A 23,224-nucleotide genomic window follows, 5' to 3' on the forward strand; every position below is an offset into this window, starting at 1 on the left:
CCAGGAAACTTGACTGGGTGATTTAATCACATCACTTGATTGCCAAAGTGAAGTTAACAGTTTTGCAGTGCTGGCCCATATTTACGTCCCTTGAGTCCCTTATCACATTCAATCCAATGTGGCTGGAATAGAGCGGACTGAGTAACCAAGGGCTACTTCTTTCAAATCAAACAGTTGTTTTTGTCGTCATGGCCCCTTAAATGGGCCATGACGACAAAAAACAACTTTGTTTGATTTGAAAGGAACTAGCCCTTCCACTGCTACTCCCAAAATCACTCGGCAAGTATAGCCATGCTGCCTCAGTAACCAACTTCCTGCAACTCTTGACGCAACGAGTAAAACAAATTATGGTGGACACGTCGCACCATGCACTGAGGGGCCACATAAACACATAGATTGTGTCGGGTGAATTTTAAACATCAGACGGCGCGCACGTTTCATTATCAGCATTGCTTTGTTTTACAACAGCGTGGCTGTCCTAAAAGTCGGATGGCAAGTCGGACAGGACAAAAGTAGAGAGCAGAGCTTGTTCTGCCAGCTGCCACTTTTTGGGGTGCATTGTTTTGAAGAATATTGCCTAGATAGCTGTAAAAACACCTAGACATCCTAATTAGCGGGCAGTTATCTGTTTTTTTTGTGCCACATTTTTTTATTGGACAACCCTTAAGATTTTACATGTCCTGTAGAGTATCATAGTGCATTACTAAAACAAAATTTGCACTGAACATAAATAAAAAAAAACAGGAAATGAGGATCAGCCTTAAAAAAACTCGGTATTAAGAGGTCAAAAATGTACTGAAGTTTTGTAACACGCAGGCATTTTTTCTCTCTCTTTTCCTATAAAAGTTCCCTCTCCACCTTCAGCATGAACGTGCCAAAGCAACTCCATGGCTCCGGTGTTGCACTACTGAGCACAAGGCCGGAGGCTTGATTCCCAGCTGTGGCAGCTGTTTTCCTCGTGTTTTAAAATTTCTGCCCACAGTAAAGGTGTCCAGGTGGTCGAAATCCGCAGCGCCCCGCAATGGCTCACCTTTCAGCCGAGGCACAAGAACAGCATGTAAAACCTCTGAGGAGCACCTCAGCCACTGAATTGCCAGGGTGGTACCTGGAGACAGCTTATCTTAAAAGTTCATCCACGAGTGCGATGGGGTGACAAGTCTCAGTGCTTCCAGCTTGGTAGGAATCTTCCCCAGAACTAATGCAGCATAAAGATGTATTCACGAGTGAAATTTGGGTCGTAGCAGAAATGAAACGCGAAATTGTAGTTCCACACACCAAGGCAGCACCCTGTCAGTCATTCAGGCATGTCGTAGCGAAAGGCTTCAGATCAGTTTGCAACGCGTTTGTTTGGGCCCCGTTTGTTCAGATCAGTTTGGGCCCCGTGGATATTCTATAAGCAAAAGAATTATGTTTTTCCCTCCATCAGAAAAACAGCAGCTGAGCTAGGAATCGAACCCATGACCGTAATTAATTGGCAGCAGAATAACCACGGCAAGTGGCTCAGTGAGAATAATTTCCATTTGAGGCCATGATACCCTAGTGTGTTGACCTTTACGAACAGAGTGATCACTGCCAGTTCTTATGCAACAACAGGCAATGAGACTGAGTGCTGAGGCAATACAATGGATTCTATACTGTCCTATAGGTTACGGTGTACATTCTCCAAGTTCAAAGCTATTTTGATAGCAAAGCAAAGAAAAATGTAACCAGAGCAGTCAGCAAAATGTTGCTGAGCAATGCTTACCACATGCCAGTGTGAGCTGTTTGTCAGAGGCTCTGCCTGCGTACGCCTTAGAAATTAACATGACGGCTCCATGCGGATTCCCTGCCACCAGGTACTTCAGCGTTGTGGCCTGCTTGTAGTGGCTCCAGACGACCTGTTGGCCATCCAAGTTCAAGGGTCTAAAAAGGAAGCACAACATTGCCTCGTACAGATTAGTACGCCTGATGCCACGTGTATAATACGTCGAGGTGGGAGAAAACGTGCCTGGCAAGCCGCACTTCAGTGCAGTCGATGATGGTGCGCAGGTGCGGAAAGTTCTTCTTTTCTTTCTCAGTCAGCCAGCTGCGGCAAATTTCTGGACTGGAGAAAACTATTAGGCCCTTGCAAAGGTGGTGCACAGCTTGCAGCACCATCCTGAAGCTCCGGCTGATGGTCTTGCGTGTCACTCCAAAGCGATACGCCAGGTCCTTAAAAGGCAAATTTAGGCGCAACTTCATCAAAAATGAGAGAAGTTGCGTCTCGTGCGGAAATACCCTTTTCGCCTTTGGGAGCACCGGGGCAATGCTGTCCAGGATGGCAAAGAAAAGTGGCTTTGACAATCCTGTAAATAAACGTCGTCGGTATACAGGTCAGATTACCCTTTCAACATGCAAGACAAACAATATGGAGTTTGTACATATTTTGTACCTGTGTATAAGTGCACTTTGTCATCATCCATAACGCGGACGCTTCTGGCCTTTTTAAGGCTTTGAACCTTTCCCTGGAGGTGCTTAACCTGGGCTTCCAGAAGCCTGATGCGCTCCGTGTCACAGGACCTAGAGGGCGGAGCCTCGCACCTATCAGTTTGGACTTCCACCGTTCTGGCCAGAAAATGGAAAAAAAAGTTGGTGCAACTTATGTTATGAACATGTATACCCAAAGCACAGCTAACCTCTTATCCTCGTCGTCCAACGATTCCTCCTCTGAGCTCCCATTCTGGTGTTCGGCGGCGCTTCCGCTCGCATCGAGAGAGCTCGCGTCGAGGCGAGGCAGCGTTTCCTCTCCACTACTCGGGTTGGGGGCCGTCAGCTACAAGCTGGGTGCGTCGACCTGTTTTTTCCCGATGGTCGTATGCCTTTCGTGGCTGCAAGACGAGTACAAGCAAATTTAGAACAACACTTATTCTAAAATGCTGTCTCTTACCATTCTATTCTCCTTCTTGAAGTCTCGGTCGCTCTCTCGTCGTGCCAAAACAGCGACGGTGTGTAGTCGATGTGCAAAGGGTCTTTGTTTGGAGCACCTGTGAACACACAAATACGATTCGCATGCTAAGTCGAGTTGCCTGTCATTGTTGAAAATCTAGTCTGCACTTGAGGATGCCGCAAACACTTGCCTGTTACGAAGTGGTCCTGACATAGCCGCGCTCCAACTCCGGGCATCCAAATTCCGCCTTTAGTGATGCCCCGCTTCATAGCGACAGCCCACTGCAGCTTCCGCGCCTCGTTCCAGGGAAATCTATACATCTCTTTTCCCTATACACTCGCGTTGGTGCATCCTACTGCGGAGCACCCAACCATTATCGCTTCCGCGGAACTTTTTAATCGCGTATCACTCGTTAGCAGTCGTTAGCAGTACGCTGTCGCCATGCGACCGCCCGGGCAGCGTCGAACCAGTCGAACCGGAAGTGCGTTGCAGACGACGTACCGCTCAACCGTGACGAATTCACCCCACCTATTCTGCGGCACCCCCAACACTCTCTACCATATGGTGTGGGAGTGCGAGGGTGTGAAGGAACTCCCAGAGGTCCTGGCGCCATTGACGGAACAGTGGGAGGCCCTGCTGTCCAGCGAGGTCCTGGATGACCAGCGCGGCCTGGTGATCCGGTCCAGACAAGAAGCTCAGGGCCATGGCATCCTGGACTAGGGACGCCACCCAACATGGATGGTCAACGCTACTACACTGAAGATCATCCAGCCCTTAATCTTCCTTTTATAGGAATCAATAAACGTTTATTCCTCCTTCTCCTCCTCCCAGGTGCTCACTCCTCCCGCTTCTCTTGTGAGCGCCGCTATTAAGCCACTCGGTTGGTTGTGCGCATGTTTTGGGTTTTATGCGGCCTACACGTGTTTGTTGTGGCTTACTGTTCATAGCACACGCGCACACGGGCACATGACGCACTGACGCCACTATAGGTGTTCACCCTCCGCGTCGCACGTAGGGGGTGCGTCGCTACAATAGGTATTAGAAAGTTTGTCTGTTTACTGGTAAGACGAGTTTCCTGCAGACACATGGCACTTGGCTCATTAGCATGCAGTGTCTTGTATACATCGTCAATATTATGAAGAAGACCTCTGCAATTCCACCAAATAATATTTTTTCTTCCCATTATTAATGTTCAGAACTACTGGAGTGCGAGCATGTAAAGTCTTTTGGGGCTGCTATTCTCGGAAGGGTTTTTTTGGCTTCTCTCTGGGTTTCGACGAAGGGACCCGTTCCTTCTGCTGCGACGCAGACCGGAACGGCCCGACGTCTATCTCGTCGTCGGATGTCCTCGGGGTGCCCGATGGACCGGGCCCCCTGGACTTGGCCCACATTCGGGTACCCTTTGTTGTTTGAGCCGCTACCGCCGAAATTGTCGGGAGCTCCAAAACTTGCACGGGCGGCGAGGCGGAGGGGGAAGCCGATGGGGACTTCCGTTTCAATCGCCTTCGCAGCCTCCAGTGGAATCAGGGACGGTGAGGCAGGAGGAGCGGAAGGCGCATCGGTCCCGATGGTGACCGTTGCCACCACAGCCACTGCTGGCTCATCAAGCGCTGTAATGGCGGGTTGGCTGCCTGAGGCAGCCCAGGAGGGAAGGGGGGACCAGGTCAGACTCGCTCAACTGGGTCCCTGTGGAAACCAGACGCCGCAACGCGCCCCGGCGGCCTGCGTCTGGGGTTGCGTCGGGGCTCAGTGACGTTGATGTTAATCTTTTTTATAGTTGAAAATTTTCACAAGTGCGGGAATATGCAGCGTGCGGCCCCCGGGAGTTCGCACAAGTAAGGGTGTTGGATGGGCAATTGTCACTGGCATGATATTGTGCCGCGCATTTTACAGAGGTTGTTCAGCCACGGCCAGAGTTTGTAGCGTGCCCGAACCGCTGGCACTTAAAACAACGCCGTGGGTTCGCCATGTAAGGACGGATGGAGCACCGCATAAAGCCTGCATTTATATGTTGTGGGAGTGCTGGGCAGTTAAAGTTCAAGATAATGTGCTTTGTGGGAACCTTGTCTCTGCGGATGATGATGCGCCTCGCGGAGGGGACGCTCTGATCCTTCAAGCCCTCAAGGAGACCTGCATCCGTTTCGTTCAGCAGATCTGGTTCAGAGATCACACCTGTTGAGGCTTCGGTGGGGTGTGACCCTGATGTCCAGATAAGCCATTCGAGTTTCAGCTACAAGCTTTGTGGACTGCTGCTTGTCGTTTACTTAGCCAAGGACTCCACGAGGCTTTTATTTTTTGGCCTTATATGATTTCCCAATTATGCCTTCAAGATATTTGGCGATCAAGAACACTGATTTCATTGCGAGACTGGGCAATTACATGACAAGAAATCAAGAATGACTATGCGGCTCAGGAACGCTTAAGGTTTGCAAAAGACGGAAAAGATACTTCGGTACGGGCCTTTTCAGGGACTGATCACGTTTGGGGGGGGGGGGAGAAAATGCCATATCGGATAATATAGAGCAGCGAACGGGGGTTCTTTCTTCGACAGCCTTACCCTGATAGCTTTACAGGTCCTGGAGCCTTCTGCCTGGTAGATGGACATGGAGTTCATCCTCCGGAGCTTGAACTCTTCTCCGACGGCCACCGTTAGTGGTTTCTACCCTTCACCTTAAAACACACCACCACGGTAGGTTAGAACCTATGTTTGGGTGCTCGGGTCCGCGGTGTCACCGGTATCGTCACCATGATTACTCATGGTGCCCCGTGTGGGGTATCAAGCTAAGTGCTGTCTGTCCGGCTGTGGAAAGAAAAGAGATGTACTACGAGGAAGCAAGCGCAAAGGCTGCAGGGTAAAGCACAAAGCGCCGTTTGTGCAGTGCAAAACGGGTGTGGTGTAAAGCGGCCTCTGAGATGCGGCCGTCAGTACATGCGCCAGACGGGCCGTTGTTTGAATGTGTGTCGCATGGAACACAGCGGCAGCCCCGAGAATGACCCGCAGGGGCGCCTTTCCATGCATTTCCGGGGATATGCCTGTAAGCCTAAGTTTAATGAAACAAAAGTTCTTTTTTCGCACACAGACAGGACGACGCGATAAGTGATCAAAGCATTCAATATTTGCAAAGCTGGGAGATAGGTGGGTATCCCAACCTTCGAACACAATGAAGAAAACAAATTGATTTCCTAGAAAATACCTGAGATCCAGTTTCAAATACTCAATAATCAGTTTTTTTACCGCTTGATAAGTTGTCATGGCATGTGCAGTGCTTATAAACAAGGCAACGCCACACCTGCTTGCAAAAGGTCGTATGCCACGTGTAGGTCGGCTGGCTTTTGTGTACATAATGTGCTTCTCAATAAAAAATTCAGTTGTGAGTCAGAGATCGTCTTGCCTTATTTCGTCTTTGTCTTGCGTCTCTGCGCGCTGTTACTTTAATCATGAACCAGCACCAACTCGCCCAGCTTCTGTCCATTGTTTCCCTTTCCCTCGGACACAGCTAATTAAACCACGCAAAGCCTGGGCGTGGGTGGGTGCAACCTTCTTGTACTCGGGCCAGTAGTATTGCAAATACCAAATGCTTACAGGTCTAGCCCATGCTGCGGAGCTCAGGGTGCCTACACCTGTAGGCATGGTGAAGCTACTCACCATTGTGGAGCTACTCACCATTCACCTTGGTGCAGCCAGTCACCATACACTTTGAATAGTCAAGGTGTCCCTGCGGGGGTTTCGTAGCACCCTATGCATAAATGGCTGCCCTAGCTTTTTTTCCATATTTACGTGTGTAGATCGCGCTACCGTTGCGGGAATGTTTTCTCACAAACTATACGTATTCTAATAAAAACTCGCCGAGAGCTTCCGCAGAGCTTGTTTCTTGAAAACAACGCTATAACAGAGCTCAACTGGTTTGGTTGCGGATATACCGGCTGGTTCTATTAGCTTGATAATCATTTATAAATTACAATGTGTACTAAACTCTTCTCACTACCTCCTCATTATCTACAATTATTTATTACATCTTACGTGATCGTTTGATAGTTGATATTTCTGACATGTTTTATACTAGTAATGCGATCCTAAGGAAATAAATTATTTAAGTGGGTCAGGAATTTTTGTGGTTTCTATTTGCTTTGTAAATAGCACGTAGGCCACAAATCTATCCTGCCACATCGTGCTCAGAGGCGCAATACGTTCGCAACGATCCCGTAATGATAGGGAAATGTTAAACATAGAATAATAACGCCTCGAATCCCTCCAGGGCCCTTTAGTATGCTAGCCTGCGTTGAAGGCGAATGCCTCGTGATACGTATTAAGCGATGAACACAAAGAATGGTGCAACCGGGCTTGCACCGCAGAAAAGTCTTGAAAATATTCAGTTTCCGCACACTGTACAACGACGTCGAAATTTCAACGTCGAGTGTGATATATGGCAATGGGGATATGGAGAAATGAGTATATCACGCCTTACGCCGTTAGCAGACAACAGTTATGCAGTGGGAAACATTTGAGTGCATTCTACGGCGCAGCATTAGCTGTCTTTACGTTTAATCTTTGCACCTTCAGTGATGAGTTATCTTACGTGTTCAAGCGGCAAGCATTTTCTCATTCAGTGAAACTAACAACTCCTCTTGACAACAGACGGGAACATTTCATGGTTAGTCATTACAAAATTGTGTACGGACTGCAGCTACTCCATAATTCGAGGTTTTTCTGATAGCTTGTTTATTTCTGTTTATGTAGAGTTTTGACTTGTGTGTGCCACTGGCTATAGTGTCTATTTCTGCTGCGCAACAAAAACTTGCTTGCGTCGCAGTTTTTTGCCGGCATAATGATCATGGCTTGGTGACCACGGGATGATGGTCACCAAGGCCACGGTTCCGTAGCTACGTGCCAATAAGTTGCACGATTATGAGGTTTAACGTGCCGACGCTGCACAGGTGGAGGCGCGCTGTAATTTAGGGCTCGAGATCAATTTTTATCACCTGGGGATCTTTAACGTGCTCCGAAACCTCGAACACACGGATATTTTTGCGGTAAGTTGGATGCACATGCACACAGTACGTTAGACAAAGAAGTATTCCAGCGTACAGAAGCTAGCGCAGCAAGGCCATTTTAATGTCCACCATAAATATATAAATTGTCTTCCCGATGGCGGTCTTCGGGTATTACTGCGACACCCCTTTGTGTTCCCGTTTGCATCTATAAGTTAAAACTACAGCGTGGAAAGAAGCATGCAGGCTCCAGTGCATCCTAGATACGCACCCTCGGGAACCGAACCTGTCGGTTCATCTGCAACCGGACTTGGTGGAGTACCGTGTTGGCTTCGTACGGCAATAGTCCGGTGACCATGACGTACAGGATGACACCGAGGCCCCAGACGTCCGCATGTAGAGGTTTGTAGCGAACGCCTTGAAGCACTTCGGGTGCCGCATACGCAGTGCTCCCACAGTATGTCTCGCTGAGCTCCTTCTGCTTGTTCCTATCAGCTGCGGAAAAGCAAGTGTACTGCTGCATTCTCAGGATTTGAAAAGTACTTTATACCATTTTGGACTACCACTTCACCAAAGATACGTGTTCCGAGGATGAATACTCTCCGCCCATGGAGGAAAGAAAATCTTTCTCCACACAAATGACTAATGAATCGCGGTAAAATCAATGTCTCGACAAGGCTTATTCTCACTTTACGAAATCACGTAATATCCGCAAAGTAGAATTTTGGGTTATCTTTATTTCGCCCAGTAGAATCTACCGTAGCACGTGTACCACCATTCTGTTCTGCCTAATATCTTCGAGCATGGCTCAGCAAGGGGCCTCCTGTTTACCCGCGCGACTTGAATGCTCAGATTTGACCCCTAATAAAATGTGTGGTTCCTGAAGATTCCCCTGGTTTATTATTGTAGCGAAAGCTACAGCACGCTACCTCGGCCAGTATTCGCGGGGTGACCAGTTTTGACCTTGAGAGGTAGAGATCAAAACACACCCCCTTCCGCAAGCGCCCGGCGGGGAGCAGCAGACTGATGGCGACGAGAAATAGGTGGCATGAGATAGGTGAGGAGGGAACGGAGACGTGCGCGGGACCACTTTCGTCACCTGCCTGAGCGCCCGGCGCGGAGAAGCGATACGATCGCGGGGACAGATGACCGGTTACGGAGAAGGCAAGGAGGGAAAGTAGACGTGCACGGTACCCGAGAGGAGGCTGCTACCTCAGCAATTAGCGCGCTTAACTAAGGAACGCCAGGAGGCCACGTGCTGCGCAGAAACGTGTGCGATGCAGGAAGACGAACATCCAGCTGTGGTCGTTCGTGCAGCGGCGAGGCTTAAACAACACGCGAGGCGAAACAGTGTATTCGCTGCAAACGTCTGCATATCATGTCGAAACCGCAACTCGACCACACATCGGTAATGGGCCCAGCCAGCGCAGTGAAGCTTTCGGTATGAACTAGGCTTAACCAAAGCATAAACAACATCAATTTTTTTACAGATTCGGCAGGTCTGCTCATAAATAAATCCCTATCTATCGCTCATTTTGTTTTGAAACGTACGTGAAAATTATAAAATTTTGTATTGCATGTTTTTTTAAACATTTGTGAATTGAAATCAAATATGAACCATTGGTATAGAAGTCTGCACACCAACTGGTGTTTGGAAACTAATTTTTTTGACCGCATAATACCATTAGCAAGACCAAAATCTCCCATAAAGAATACGCGTACAAAGAGCATGAGCTAAAATTGATTGATTGATTGTGGGGTTTAACGCGCCGACGCAACGTAGGTGATGAGGCGCGCCGTAGTGGAGGGCTCCGGATTAATTTTGACCACCTGGGGATCTTTACCGTGCGCCGAAATCTCGTACACACGGGCGTTTTTGCTTTTCACCTCCATCAGAAAAGCGGCCGCCGCGGCCGGGAATCGAACCCGCGACCTCGTGCTCAGCAGCGCAACGCCTTAGCCACTGAGCCACCGCGGCGGGTGCATGAGCTAAAATAACCAGTAATGTGTGCAGGTGTTATGTAAATTATTTTATATACCTTTGAAACAATTAAGCCAAATACCCAGACGAAGTAGCAGCCACAGCATGCTAGCATGCGAAGTAAGCAGCCACCAACGGCAGCACATCAACATCAAGAAAAGCAGCACTAAGAAGTATGCAAGAAACGGCAACCGTCTTTTAGACATTTTCGCCTCAGAAGCTCGCCATATCAGGACGGTAAATACCGTGGTTTTTTTAGAGGTAGGCACGTACTAATGTTTCTAAGGGTTCGTCTGGCTCCACAGTCTATGGTGAAATACTCCGATGAGAAGCCGCTTACAAGTGTTCTGTAGTTAAACAGCGAAAGACTGCAGTTCTAAGCTGAGTATTTAACACCATAAACGCACTGCTTGGGCAAACGAAAACGAGTCCACAGGCTTCTGCAAGCGTATGTGCATTTGTATGTGTATCTATATACTAATGTGCTTATCCTCAGGTGGTGGCATGCTACGCATTTGCTCTCCGTCTCACGGTCTTGTGGTGACATGATACTGAGTATGAAGAACACGCGAATATCTTTGTATCTCCATCGTCACACTCAACATAAAATTAGAGTCGAGGCAGGAACGCCCACTCACGCACGCTGTTCCGCTCGGTCCTCTCCTGAACCGTGCAAGCTGAACAGCAGCAGCTCGCAGAATTTGACCTGGTACCGTTGCCATTCTATCCGAATGAAAACACTATGTTCCAAGCTTTAGGACTCGAATATAGGCGCACCTCAGAGAGGAACATCAGCTCACGGTTCGTGTAATGTGGGTGGCTGTATCAGCTGGAGTGTATATTCAGTGAGCAGAAGCTTTGCATATAGCTACTGCACCACAACATCCAGTATGGGTGTGGGCTTGCGAAACTCTGCTATGGCCTACAATAGGATGCAGTTCGTGTTCCACTATGGCCAGCACAACTTTAATTCAATGTCTGGTCCCTCTAACATGGCCAATCACAATTGGTGCACCCCTGGAGACGCCCCTCACACAATCGTCCGCAGCCGGCCTTTACGGTTTATTTACCATTTCGCGTCATGGTGCGGGTCATGGTGCTTTCACAGTTGGGTCACACACTCCCTCGGAAACGGCTGTTTCTATTTCGCTGACAATACGGACTTCGGAAATGATGCTTTAAGACGAATTACGTGTTCGGTGTAATCCTGATGTGCTTTGGAGGTCATATGTTGTGCATGTGTGTCGTTGAGGCTACCATTTCGGGCTCCAGGTCAAACGAGCTTCGTCTAGTTGCTTTTATGGAAGGGTCTTCCGACACTGTTATGTGGAAATACATTGGCTAGCTTGCTGGAGTATGCTAGTCTGCTCTGCATGCTATATGACTTTGTCTAGTAATGTTGCACGGCCATTTTTAGGCGTTGCAGCTCTTGCCAATATTATTACTGTATGAATATTGCGATGAATATTACGAAAATGCACTTATTTGCCGCTTGGGTATATTTTTGTTCACGTGTTGCTTGATACGAAAGACAAAAGGGCCACAAAATCACACGTTTGCCATAGGTTCGTAATTGGCCGTGTTCTGACCGCTAATATTAGTACCCGATTGGTTTTCTTCTCGCGCGGCTGACACGCCGTACAACATCGTAAAAATGGCCGCGTTTCTGATTTCTTCGCTGCAAGTTTTGTCGAAATACGATTGTGTTCTGCTATCCTTGCTAATTAGCACCTTCTCGTGTGCTTACCCCTCACACCTAACGTTCCCTGCCCTCTTCTCGCACCTTGCATAATGCAGGCTGTTAAGGATTGCTCAGTTAAGCTTTTTTGCGTTCGCACTGCTCGGCCTGTATCTTTTGGGAACCTTTGTTTCTGTTTCAAGTAAAACACCTCATTGTATGGTGTTGTATTTTGGCGTTTGCTCTTACCTCATGGCTCTTTGACGCTTCTCTTTTAAGTTTATATTTGCACTATTTCATGTGAAATTTTCTAGCAAAAGAACGCTGCTAGTCTCAGTTGCGCACGTAGGTTGTGCCTAAAATATGCTTAACGTTTTCGTTGTGCTCAGCTACATTGAAATGTATGACATGTACCAACAGTCTTGGTAGTTTGGAGTAGCATTGCCTGTATGTCTTTCTTGTTCAAGCATTCTTTCAACTTCATGCCGCACAGTTCAGTCGAGGGACATAACCAAACACCAAAATGTTTGCCTTTATGTTGCCCAAGTACGACAATTCCCTTTAAAAGCTGAGTATATTATACACTAGTCCACTAATTTTTTTTCAAAATGGTCAGCAAACACAGGAGTTCCATTTCTCTTAGAAAATCATCATAAAGACATACATTCTTGGATTTTACCCTTGAATGATTGTAAGGTTTAACACGCCAACGCAACGCAGGCGATGAGGCGCGCCGTAGTGGAAGGCTACGAAATAATTTTGACCACCTGGGGATCTTGAACGTGCTCCGAAATCTCGTACGCACGGGCGTTTTTGCTTTTCGCCTCCATCAGAAAAGCGGCCGCCGCGACTGGGAATCGAACCCGCGACCTCATGCTCAGCAGCGCAACGCCTTAGCCAGTGAGCCACCGCGTGAATTTCACCCTTCAACTGTAACACATCGCGATCGTTACCCACAGCTTCTTTGATGAATCTCAGGGTTCCCAGCGTCGCCGCTCATCGTCAAGAAGCTGACCCTGCCCTGTACTGGGAACATTTGCTTTATTAGAACAATAACGCTGCACATTCAGTTTGTTTCTAAAAGATACACAGCACATATCCACAGAGCACATTGAAGAGTCAGCGACCAGTATATTCCCACCACAAATTCAGATAACGTAATTCTAGTCAGTGATAAGTCTCTTAGAGGCCAAATCGCTTTCCTTAACTCTACCGCTACTCGCAGTGCGGAGTAATGAAGCTGTGCTCGAGTAAAGCATGACCTGACTGGGCATAAGTACTCACAGCAGTAGCGAGCGAAGCTGAAATCTGTCAGCTTGACAACGTCCACTGTAGTCAGCAGAACGTTCTCGCACTTGAGATCTCTGTGAGCGATGTCATGCTTATGCAGGTAACCGAGGGCGCTGGCGAGTTGCATGAAGAATTGGTGAGATGTTTTTTCGTCAAGACGCTTGACTCTCTGGAAGTTACAAAGTCGAATAATTATGCAACGTGAATATTACGCAGCAATCACCCAGAGCAATAAGGTTGCGGGTCAGTGTTTGTTGAAACGACCACTAAAATACTCAGTAGTTTCACTAAGCCGTTCCACCTTGTGACGAATGCAGTACATGTTAAATATGGGAGCTATGAAACGCGGAAAAATAGAACAACAAAAAAGCGCTGAAGCTGCTCTTCGGCACACGAGCGTTTAGAAACAAGAGTATTGTCGCGTAGCCAAGAACGATTCAGTGCTCTTGCAGTAAACAAGGTTCATTGCAGCGAACTTGGAAACCGCAAAACCTAACTACCAGTTCGCCACACCATACGCAGAGCAGCAGCCAGCGAGTGGCGCGCACAGAGGAGCGTTGACGCATGGAATACAGTGGAGTTTGCACACCACAAATTTAATTGTTCTCTCGCTTCCAGTAACATCGATTTGGATCAAGAACACTTCCAGATAACCAGGAACACTACAGAATAGTCACGGCAGGGCAACGCTTTTTTCCTATAAAAAAAATAACGCGTGCGGTTTAAGAAACCTGAAGGGAGCGCGCGCTTCGCCAAAAAGAAAAATGGCTGGGTGCACCCGGATGCCCGTACCAAAGATGCGTAAACAAATCAAAACGTACACCTTACGGCAATATTATTATTTTGCTTTGTGTACATTATACATTCACAGGCCTGTAAGGGCCCTATTCTTAGTCACTCCTCCAACCAATTTGCTCCCTCCACTCAGCTGAGGGAATGATCTCGCAGGCTTATGCCTGTGGAAATCGCTTCCAAGGATCTCCTCCGCTGGAGACTCGAGTGGAGGAGATCCTTGAGACTGGCGGGTAAAGCTACCTGCGGCTTAGATACGATGGCCGGCAAAGGCAGACGCTTCACTATGTACAATAAATATACCCTGCAGTACAAACAACGGCGCGCGTGGCTCTTAGTATATGCTGCGCTTTTAGCGGAATGTTCGAGTAGGCGCAGTAGGAACAAGTGCCGAGAGTTTATGTACTACACTGGTATGGACGAGGCGTGGTTTGACGTGTGAGCATATTAGATGCGACTGCGTCTCATTCACTCGCCTTGTTCCTCCATACGGCGTTGTTGTTGTCCGTCCACCCCCCTCCCCCATTCTCCTCGCCGCGCGAGCTGCGCTCTCGCCGCCCACCCCTCTCCTCTCCGATAGCGAACACTCTCTCGCGAGAGACATTGGGTTCGATTGGATTGGCTTGGCTTGGCTTGGATTTGGATTGGATTAAAGTGGATTGTGTTGGATTGTGTTGCGTCATAGCCGCGGCAGGGGGTTCACGGCACGTTTCACGCGATGGGGAATCAACCTAACGGAAACAACAACGGAACCCCCTATGCGTCGCATCTACACAGGGGTTCCCGCGATGGGAGGTGGGAGTAATCTTTTGTCAGTGCCGCGTTGCCGCCCTTTTCTGCTACCGTCATCTCACTTGGTCGTGCGCTGTTTCATCGTCTGCTGTGACGAAGTTTGACAACAATAACAGACACCGGCGCCGTATGCCTCGGTAGGCCAAATCAACATGCTCACATGCCGAAAAACTAATTCCATAGCGAGGTAGGACACGGGCTCTCATAATTTGTTCCTACTGCGCACGCGCGAACCGTCGCCAGCATGTACGTGTTCAGTTGTACGGATTTCTCGATACCACAAACCGCCAAACAACTCGCATGTACTGTGATCGAAGTTTCCATCTGGTTTAAACTTTCACACGTAGTAATGGTGCGCCGTAAAATTATTTTTATTTTGCGGCAGGAAAGTTTCGCCAACCGATATGCGGAAAACTTTCGTATCCCTCAATCAGGCTTTGAGAAATATTTCTTCGTAATGTTTCTTGGTTCCTGCACGAACGCCAGGAAATGAAACGTTAAACCATTTAAATGGATGTAGTGCATTACAAAGAAAATGCCAAAAGGTAGCAAAACTTGCATATCAAGCCTAAATACATATTTGTTTTCTTTATTATTGTGTCAACTCCTCTAAATGTCACGTCTTATTTATTGTTTTACTATAGGTAGTTGAGTTTAAAAATTAACCCTAGTGCTCCTACTTGGTTACTGTCGCCCTAGTAGCATTCTGTGTGGTTTTTGAGGCAACATTTGCACATTCTTTGAACAAACTCACTTCTTAAATGTGCTTCTCACACCCCGTCGCCACAATTCGTCTCCTTTCTCTGCTAGACCAAACTGATTTGTCGAGTGAAAATACTCGACGCGCCTTTACTACGAGACAGATCGTTAAGCCGAGGATATTTTTCGCATGCAACGTGAGTCAAAGTCAAAGTGCCAAATCTAAACTGCTTCGACCGTGTTGCAATGGAGTAATTAGATATACGTCGTCTTCATAACGACAGCGACCCAGGTTAGATCCCGACCACGGAACGTGTCTCTTTATTGAGGCGCTTGATGTGCGTTTGTGGAAACACATTGTGGAAGTTGGCTTTCCTGCAGCGCGTTTTGATGCTAACGGTTGGATTTTGTACTTTCACTTTAGACTTCGGAGACATCGGATTTCGACCGGATCAAGCTTCCAGTTTTAACCGTCTTTCACTTTACTCAATCATCATCATCGTCAGAAAAAGCTGCGTTCTTGCAGGGCGTTTCGGGGCAACGTCGCCATGCGCGAGGCACGGAAAGCATTTGCTTTAAATTTTGAGTAAATGTTCATTGGGGTTTTTGCCTTCTATAAGTAGTTCTTTTTTCTGAAATACTACAAATTTCTGGACCCCCGCGCACATTCGTCAGCTGTGCACAATCACGAAGCGGCAGTGCTAAGAAATAATTGAATCAGCAGAAGCGCGTCTGCCCCTGATAGAGCTCTTAGCCTAATGAATTCCGCGTACCAGTATCTTTTCCAAGAGGTCCCCACCGCAAGCCATTTCCATGATGATGAACACTTTCACCGGTTCTTCAATTATTTTGAAAACTCGGGTGATGTGCGGATGCTTCGTGGCACCGAGAATCTTGAGCTCTCGTGGAAGAAACTTCACCCGATAAATTTCGCACGACTTCTCTTTCGATATTATTTTGCACGCATACGTAGCGCCGTCCTTGACCACAAGCCTGCACAATAAAAGGTATCAGGTAAGCCTTTGCGCTTTCAATTTTAATACACTCCCACAATGCGATGAGCTCATAATTAGAAGTCAGCGTTCTCTGGAGCATATAATTATCCTCAAAATCCACACTGAGCCACGCTTACCCCGCCGCCCCCCCTACAGTAGCCATTAAAGGGACACTGAAGTGAATTTGTCAAGTGCCCGTTGTTGCTTCCGCTGAGACAGGATCAAATTAACATATATTTCACCGTTTATCCGGTTGATAAGTCGGTAATTATTTTATAAAGCCCGAAAGAAGAAAAACTACCATGCGCGGTCTGCGGCGGCCGCACCAACTAAAGGCTGTGACGACGGGAGGAGGTGCACCATGATTGGACGATGTCTAGGATTAGCCTTCAAACAAATTTCGGTTTCGGTTCTGTACAACAAGATGCTTGACATCCGACGTTATCGTTGGACGGGCATTCCCGATATCTCAATAATCGTCATCTGCTGCCATGTTTTCGGCTGTAAAATGCATAAGATAAGCCTTCCAGGACGGCTTGGAATCGTAGCAATCACTAGCTGAGGCCTGCGCAGTGGATGAACTTCCTCCGCGTCACCGCAGACGCTCAAATGCCAGCGCTTTTCTCCCATATTTGGAGCTTGCCTCACTCCTGCCTGTATTGTAAAAAGTGTGTTCGCACCGGGCCAAGGGTCTCCTAATTCTGGCCTCCGCCCACTGCCCGCAAGCCGTCGGTGCTTATGGTAACAGCACGCCAATGAGAACTCGCTAGCGCGTCGGTGTCAGTCTGCGCTCGTTCTGCGAACTCGCTCGTGGAGCAGTGAACGTTATGGCCCAAAAATAGTGACCTCAGCATAGAAAACATCGACCGGAAGCAAAAAAATCAATGTACACAAAAAAATACCCCACAGGGATTCGAGCTTGCGACTTTCAAAATAACATACCTAGCGCTCCAGACTCCTCGGCCATGGGCACGCGCTGCCTCTACTGAATACAAGGTATATCAGTTTACACTTTTATTTAGTTTTAGCATTTCAAGTAGTTTAGGCGACTATTTGTTGTACAGCGCTCGTGCAGTAAGCGTGCCCCAAATTGTCACACTATCTCAGGCTTAGGAATTGCATTTCTTAGACGGAAAAGCGTTGGCTGATGTGTGGGCATGCTGCTGGCCGCTGTGCTTGTTCACCCAGAGGGAAAAAGTGCTTTTTGCTCCCTAGTTTTACGCTGTGCGGTAAAATTTCTAGTTGATATTAATTCCTTAGTACCTTTATTGACTTCGCTGACTCTTCTCTCGCCTTCAAGTTGCTTAGATTCTCCTACTAGCGTACCAGTCAGCGAAGCGTCGCATGTGCGCTTGTGCAGCGCTTGTGTGGAAGCGACCTGGACATGAAGCTAGATACAGTGTACAAAATAATAAAGTAAAGAAAGGCACATTCTTTCATTCACAAGCGTGTTGTGATTTAGTTTCAACTGAGCGAACGAATTGCGATGACCAGTCGGCGGCCGGCGGACTAAACGCTGGGCCGACTGAATCTGCCGGAAGGTTGGCGAGCCGTGCAATAGCGCAGTAAAACCAAGTCATCGCCTCCTTACGTCACACGAAAACACCATAGAAAATGGGCGAGGATGCAGAGAGAACAACAGCATTTTGGAATTGATTTTTCTACTAAATAAATTCGCGTAACTGCGCTCAGAGCGGTCGAAACATGGCCTGCAGTGAACTCCGGACTACAATTTGCGCTAGTAATCCCGCACTGTTTACAAATCACTTCAGTGTCCCTTTAATCACTTGAGACAACGCGGAATCCATTCAACGCGCTGGGATACATTCGTTGGAAACAGGCGTATGCACGCGCGAGCACGCACATACACATGTATATGTACGTCTCTATGTATTTACATGTGCACAGCATGGGAAGCGCAATCTCAGCGGAAGTTTTGACAGGATGTTTGAAGAGACCATTCAGAAAGCTTGATTTCTAAATCTGCGGCGGCCATGGTTTGAGTAAATGGTGAATTTCGTTGGATTTTAGATGCATGATATCCCCCAGGACAGGGCGATGTCACTAATTAGGGAGAAGACCGGCAAAGAATGCTTGCGGACCTGCAAAGAGTAAGCTTAATCGTTTAGTTAAAAATAAATACGAATGAGTCAAAGGTAATTTTAAACAGACACGCGTAATGCGCCCCTTAAACAACGATAATTATTGACAGGATAAGAGTGAGCAAATCTCAGACAAGTCGCGGCGACCAAATCAGGACGAAAAAAGCACATATAGAATTCAGCTTTAGAAAAAGCACATATAGGACACAACATATAGAAAAAGCACATATAGAACACAAAATTCAGCCAGTACTCGGCAGAGTTCGACAGTGGGCTACCCCTCTCGGTGTAAAGAAAGGCGCTCAAACAGTGCGTATTCCCGGGCAACGTACGAGTTACAAACGCAGGCATATTAGAAGTACATTAAATGCAGCCTAGGTTGGTTCGACGAACCTTATCAAGGTAATGGGCGACTCAAATTATAAATCGGGAACGTCTTAGATCAGAGGGCAAACCCTAGGGGTACACGTCATAGCTGAATAGAAAGGGTCAATTAATGTTGGGTTGGGCAAGTACTGCAGAGAGCTGGCCACCCATGCAACACCAGGGTAATAGAATGGCTGCCGAGAAACGGGAAAGCCGAACACTGGTAATTATGTGGAAGGGTCCAGAGCAGAAAAAAAATGACGCAGTTTGCACTAGTAATGCACAGCTGCAGAAACACCGGGGCTGTCGGCCCCTCTCTCCTCATCAGAGACCCGGCTGTTGCACCTTACATTTATTTCCCAACTCCCCGCTGATAGTTCTCCATGAAGGGCAGGCCAGGATCGTTTTGTCCGCAGGCTTTCACATCTCCCCCAAAGTTGAGCGCGTAGCACGCGCTGTAGAACCCCCTGTCAGTGCCGAAGCCAGCGCCCGCGCTAAAAACCCAAAGGAAATGCTGTGCGCCCGGAATGCGATGATTGGTCAATCGGATAGACGCCGGTTTCACAAGACGAGGGGCCCAGATTGGATTCCGGAACCCTGCGGAAAGCGTTTTTTGGTCTTCCCAATAGTTTGAACATCCTATTGTTCACCGACGCTTTTAACCCTGTATCCCGTCTGTCCGTCCGTCCGTCCATCTGTCTGTTCCTCGATTTAGCATTCCTGGCCTTAGTAGGGAGCATTTTTGAGCAAGACTTTTTAAAGCAAAGCTTTCTACCTTTACCTGCCAACGGTTCTTTCGTGGTGTGCGGGACAACCTCCCAACGCGGCTGGAGATGGGAAGGGCGATTTTCGTTAACGGAGCACAGTGCAGGTGGCGCGGTGACAGGGAGCTATTACCCAGCGTTCCCCGCACGCAGGTGACTGCTTGCGCCGGCGGGCGGGTCGGCGGGACGGCTTTGTCGGCTAATTTACCCACCGTTGTTTTTAAGCCTGTTTTGGCACTGCTTCCCGCCCATTGCGTGTTTTCTTCGCACGGCTTGATTAACGTTTTCGACAGCACCTGCTGGGTAACCCCGACCCGACGGAATTAAGTGAGCGTGCAGCAAAGAAACGTTAATGGTTGGTTTGCAGGGCGGGGAAACAAAATGTAGAGACCACATACAGGCATCTGGCCGCTAGAAAAACGCTACCTATTGCGCACTGCTTGACACGAATGGGACTCCGTTTTTTAAATTGTTGAATACCAGTTCGGTTGTGTTTTAACAGGTATTACAAAATCTGAACGGAGCAACTGGGTGTGATAAATAGCGATTATAAAAGTTCCCTCAGCTTTCTCGCAATTATCAAACTTACTAATATAGTTTAAACCGGTATAAATGGCAATCACTAAGCTGGCATGCCAAATTGTTTCGGTGTCTGTGCTTGTGCCGCGTGGTGGTGTAGCCCCGAGCAACCACATCAGGATGGCTAGCTTCCGCTCTTTCACCCTTCGAAAGGCGCTCCTCTCCGCTTTCTTTCCGCCGACGCACGGCCAGGATGCAACGGCGGCGTCCGCCGCTTTACCTCGGCCGTGGCCGACGCTGCTGCGTTCGGGGTGCCGCCCCCGCAAATTCCAGGTAACGGCTGGCAGAATCTCTGGTTTCACTCTTTGTAGAGCCACGTGTGTGAATTCAAGTGACGTCGCTTGGGGAATTGTTGTGGGTGTCGTTTAAAGCTTTGCTTTCCAACCACCTTCACAGCGTAGATTGGAGCCAATTTTTTTTTTCAGGCAAACCATATTAAATCCTTAAACCTAGAAATATGTACAGACTTTTTCAACATCGTTCCGCAAAAACATATTATGGATAGTTGAGGAAGACCATCCACACATAACTTATGTTTGCAGAGTACTTTTATTTAAATGAGCCATTAAGAGAAAACACAAGTTTGGTTTATTCGAAAGATTACCTTGTTAGAACCATACAGGCACCACTTTTAACGCACACTTCGCACAAATAAGCTACATAATTAGAAAAAACGGAATGCCCATGCGACCCCCTAGCTCATTTCCCCCAACAGAACCTATGATGTCATACTAGAATGTTGTGCGATTGGCGGAGGCCGGCAAAAGCAAATGCAAGTTAGGCAGGGCTTACCAGTTTTCATAGTGATCTATATTCCTGTGAAGCATACTGCACATTCCTTTTATAACACTAAGAACGGTGGAGTAAATGGTTGAAGTTCAGAACGAATATGCGAACATGTACGCCAATGCGTACGGAACCACCGCCGGCCGAGCTCAACATCTCGCCGTCGCGCAGACAAAATTTTGGGTTCGAGGCTCGGGTTCGGGCCAAGGAACCGTTATAGCACGCACAGCCGCGACCTTGCTTGGTATCTTAATCTCTTGACAGGAAGTTGGCGTCATATTGCCAATCAGCAACAGTAAACATAGAAATGAGGGGAGTATACGAAACAGCACGCAGCGACGAGATAGGGACAATCGTCGCAGAAGTTTCGGACTTGTGTTCGTGTTGGCTTGCTGCTGTCGTTACGAGCTCGTTTTCAGTTTACAACCACTGAAAACTTCAGTTTGTTCGAGTACTTTAGAATGAAGTCTCGTTGCTCTGTCCTGAAATGCCCATGCAGTACGGGAAAATCGTCGAGGGAGTGCGACATACCTGCCAATGAAGATATCGCCTTTCATGCGCTGCCCAACGACGAACCTCGGCGAAGCAAGTGCCTACATTTTGTGAGCTTTGCAAACGGAGGTAAAAGGGAGCTAAACGAAGAACGAGTGTGCTCGCTTCATTTCTGACGAAGTGATTACAGCAGAGACCTTTACGTTAGCTCACTCCTGGGACACGCCGTCGCTCATCGCCGACTTCGTCAAAGCGCTCTGAGCTCGGATGAAAAAATACCGTACACACCGCGCATTGACGCTCGTACCTTTCTGGTCGGAGCAGAGAGCTCGCGCGAACGGCTTTTCATAGACGACACCGGCAAACTGGCATAAGCGATACTGCTACTCAAATTGAACTATTATTAACAGTAATAAAAAACGGCACATACGTACACACTAAACTTTTTTACACCCTTTTTGGCCGAAAAGGGTGTAAAAATCTTGTCCCATGGCTAACACCCTTAAAAGGTGTTTTGGCAAGAAAAGGGTGTATGGATGAAAAAAGGGTGTTGAGCTCAACACCTTTAAAAAAGGGTGTTGAGGATGCTCAAGACCCTAAAAAAAGGGTGTTGAGTCTTTTTTTTTGAGGTGATGGCATGCGCAGAGGCAATGTCAAACGGTGGAGCGCGCAGCATTCAACACAAACAGCCAATACGTACAAGTTACAGTTGGAACACGGGATGCAAGCGGTACGGGGAGTGCATACTTACTTAGCAATACATGTGTTGTTCTTGCTTTTATACCCAGCAGAAGAAAGCCCCCAGATGTAGTCGGTGGGCTTGTCGCAAAAAACTGATATTTTAGCGCTAATTTTGGAAGTATGGATTTTACTACGAGAATATACAAATCAACCCGTGGAGTTGCAAAAACTTTTTAATTACTCGGTAGTTTTTCTGATCCGTAACTTATAGAATTTTATTAAATACCATACAAATCTTCCCTACCACCTCAGCACCCTTCAAAAAGGGTGTTCATTATTTCAACACCCTTTTTCCCAGAAGGGTGTAAAGCTACAAATGAGGGTGTTCGAAACTAAGAAAAAGGGCGTAAAGAAAAAAAGGGTGTAAGAAAAGACCGCCAACGAAGAAAAAAGGTGGAGAGACCTCCAATTTTGGAGGCAGTTTGTACCTGTTTACACGGGTGGACTGAACATTCTCTACAAGCGGGCGGGGGGAGGGGTTGTACCTCACGATGTTTACAGCTATATGAATTGGCATAATTTATTACCAGTGAAGCTCTTTAAGCTTCAGGAGGTAGTTTCGGAGGCATTAGCAAAAAATACAAAGAAAAAGAACTGGGGCACCTGTAAAGGGTCACCACCGCAGATAGGGTATTATAACAGTGAAGTCGGCTTTCGAGCTTGTTAGAGTGTGAGCTAAAGGGGCGTATGCGTATGCGCACCTCTTACTGTACCATTTCAAAGGTACAAGTCTTTCTTGGATTCTAAAAGGTAAAAAAATTCGCGCAGCTTGCAATAGTGGTCCAACGCTGGGGGCCGACCTACCTTGTTTCCCTCTTGGATCTCCTGGAAATGTGGAGGGGGGAGGAAGAGGGGCACACTGGAACAGCCTTGTGAAATCCGGTTAAATTTGGCCTCATCCCTGAGTGGTCATCCTGGCTGAGCAAGAACATTGTAAAGCTTAGCAAACATAACAAAACTTAGCAACACCGGAAGAAACTAGGTCGACCCCCAGCTCCGTTGTTCTTTTATTGCAACTGAACACCTATTTCACACCGTTTCAACAACCTACAGAAAGCCAAGCGTGTTGCAGTTGGTAAACATCCTTTTCGCCACACGACTACGGTCGTCTTAATTTTGAAGGTTCAAATTGGTGTTTCACGTGCCAAAGCTAAATTTGGGGCATGTGGTGCACCGAATAAGAAAACAAGTGATCATTGCATAAGAGCAATTTTTTTTTTGCGTTGGGAAATTTCTTGCGAGTAGAGGAGCATATGAGGGGATGTCTTCTTCT

General features: G+C 47.6%; 1 protein-coding gene across 1 annotated transcript in view; it reads right to left on the reverse strand.

Moving 5' to 3' along the window:
* Window positions 1-23,224, reverse strand: part of LOC144146604 (testis-specific serine/threonine-protein kinase 6-like) — a 62,876-nt gene that overhangs the window by 37,090 nt on the left and 2,562 nt on the right. Inside the window, exons 2-5 of the mRNA XM_077678541.1 lie at window positions 15,900-16,119; window positions 12,838-13,012; window positions 9,188-9,193; window positions 8,166-8,389 (exon numbers count right to left, since the gene is read on the reverse strand). Of these exons, the coding sequence (XP_077534667.1) occupies window positions 8,166-8,389; window positions 9,188-9,193; window positions 12,838-13,012; window positions 15,900-16,119 (625 nt within the window). The remainder of the gene's footprint in view (window positions 1-8,165; window positions 8,390-9,187; window positions 9,194-12,837; window positions 13,013-15,899; window positions 16,120-23,224) is intronic.

The sequence above is a fragment of the Haemaphysalis longicornis genome, unplaced genomic scaffold (genome assembly GCF_048455015.1).
Source record: "Haemaphysalis longicornis isolate Haplotype H1 unplaced genomic scaffold, Haemaphysalis longicornis Haplotype H1 scaffold_7, whole genome shotgun sequence".
Classification (NCBI taxonomy): Eukaryota; Metazoa; Arthropoda; class Arachnida; order Ixodida; family Ixodidae; genus Haemaphysalis; species Haemaphysalis longicornis.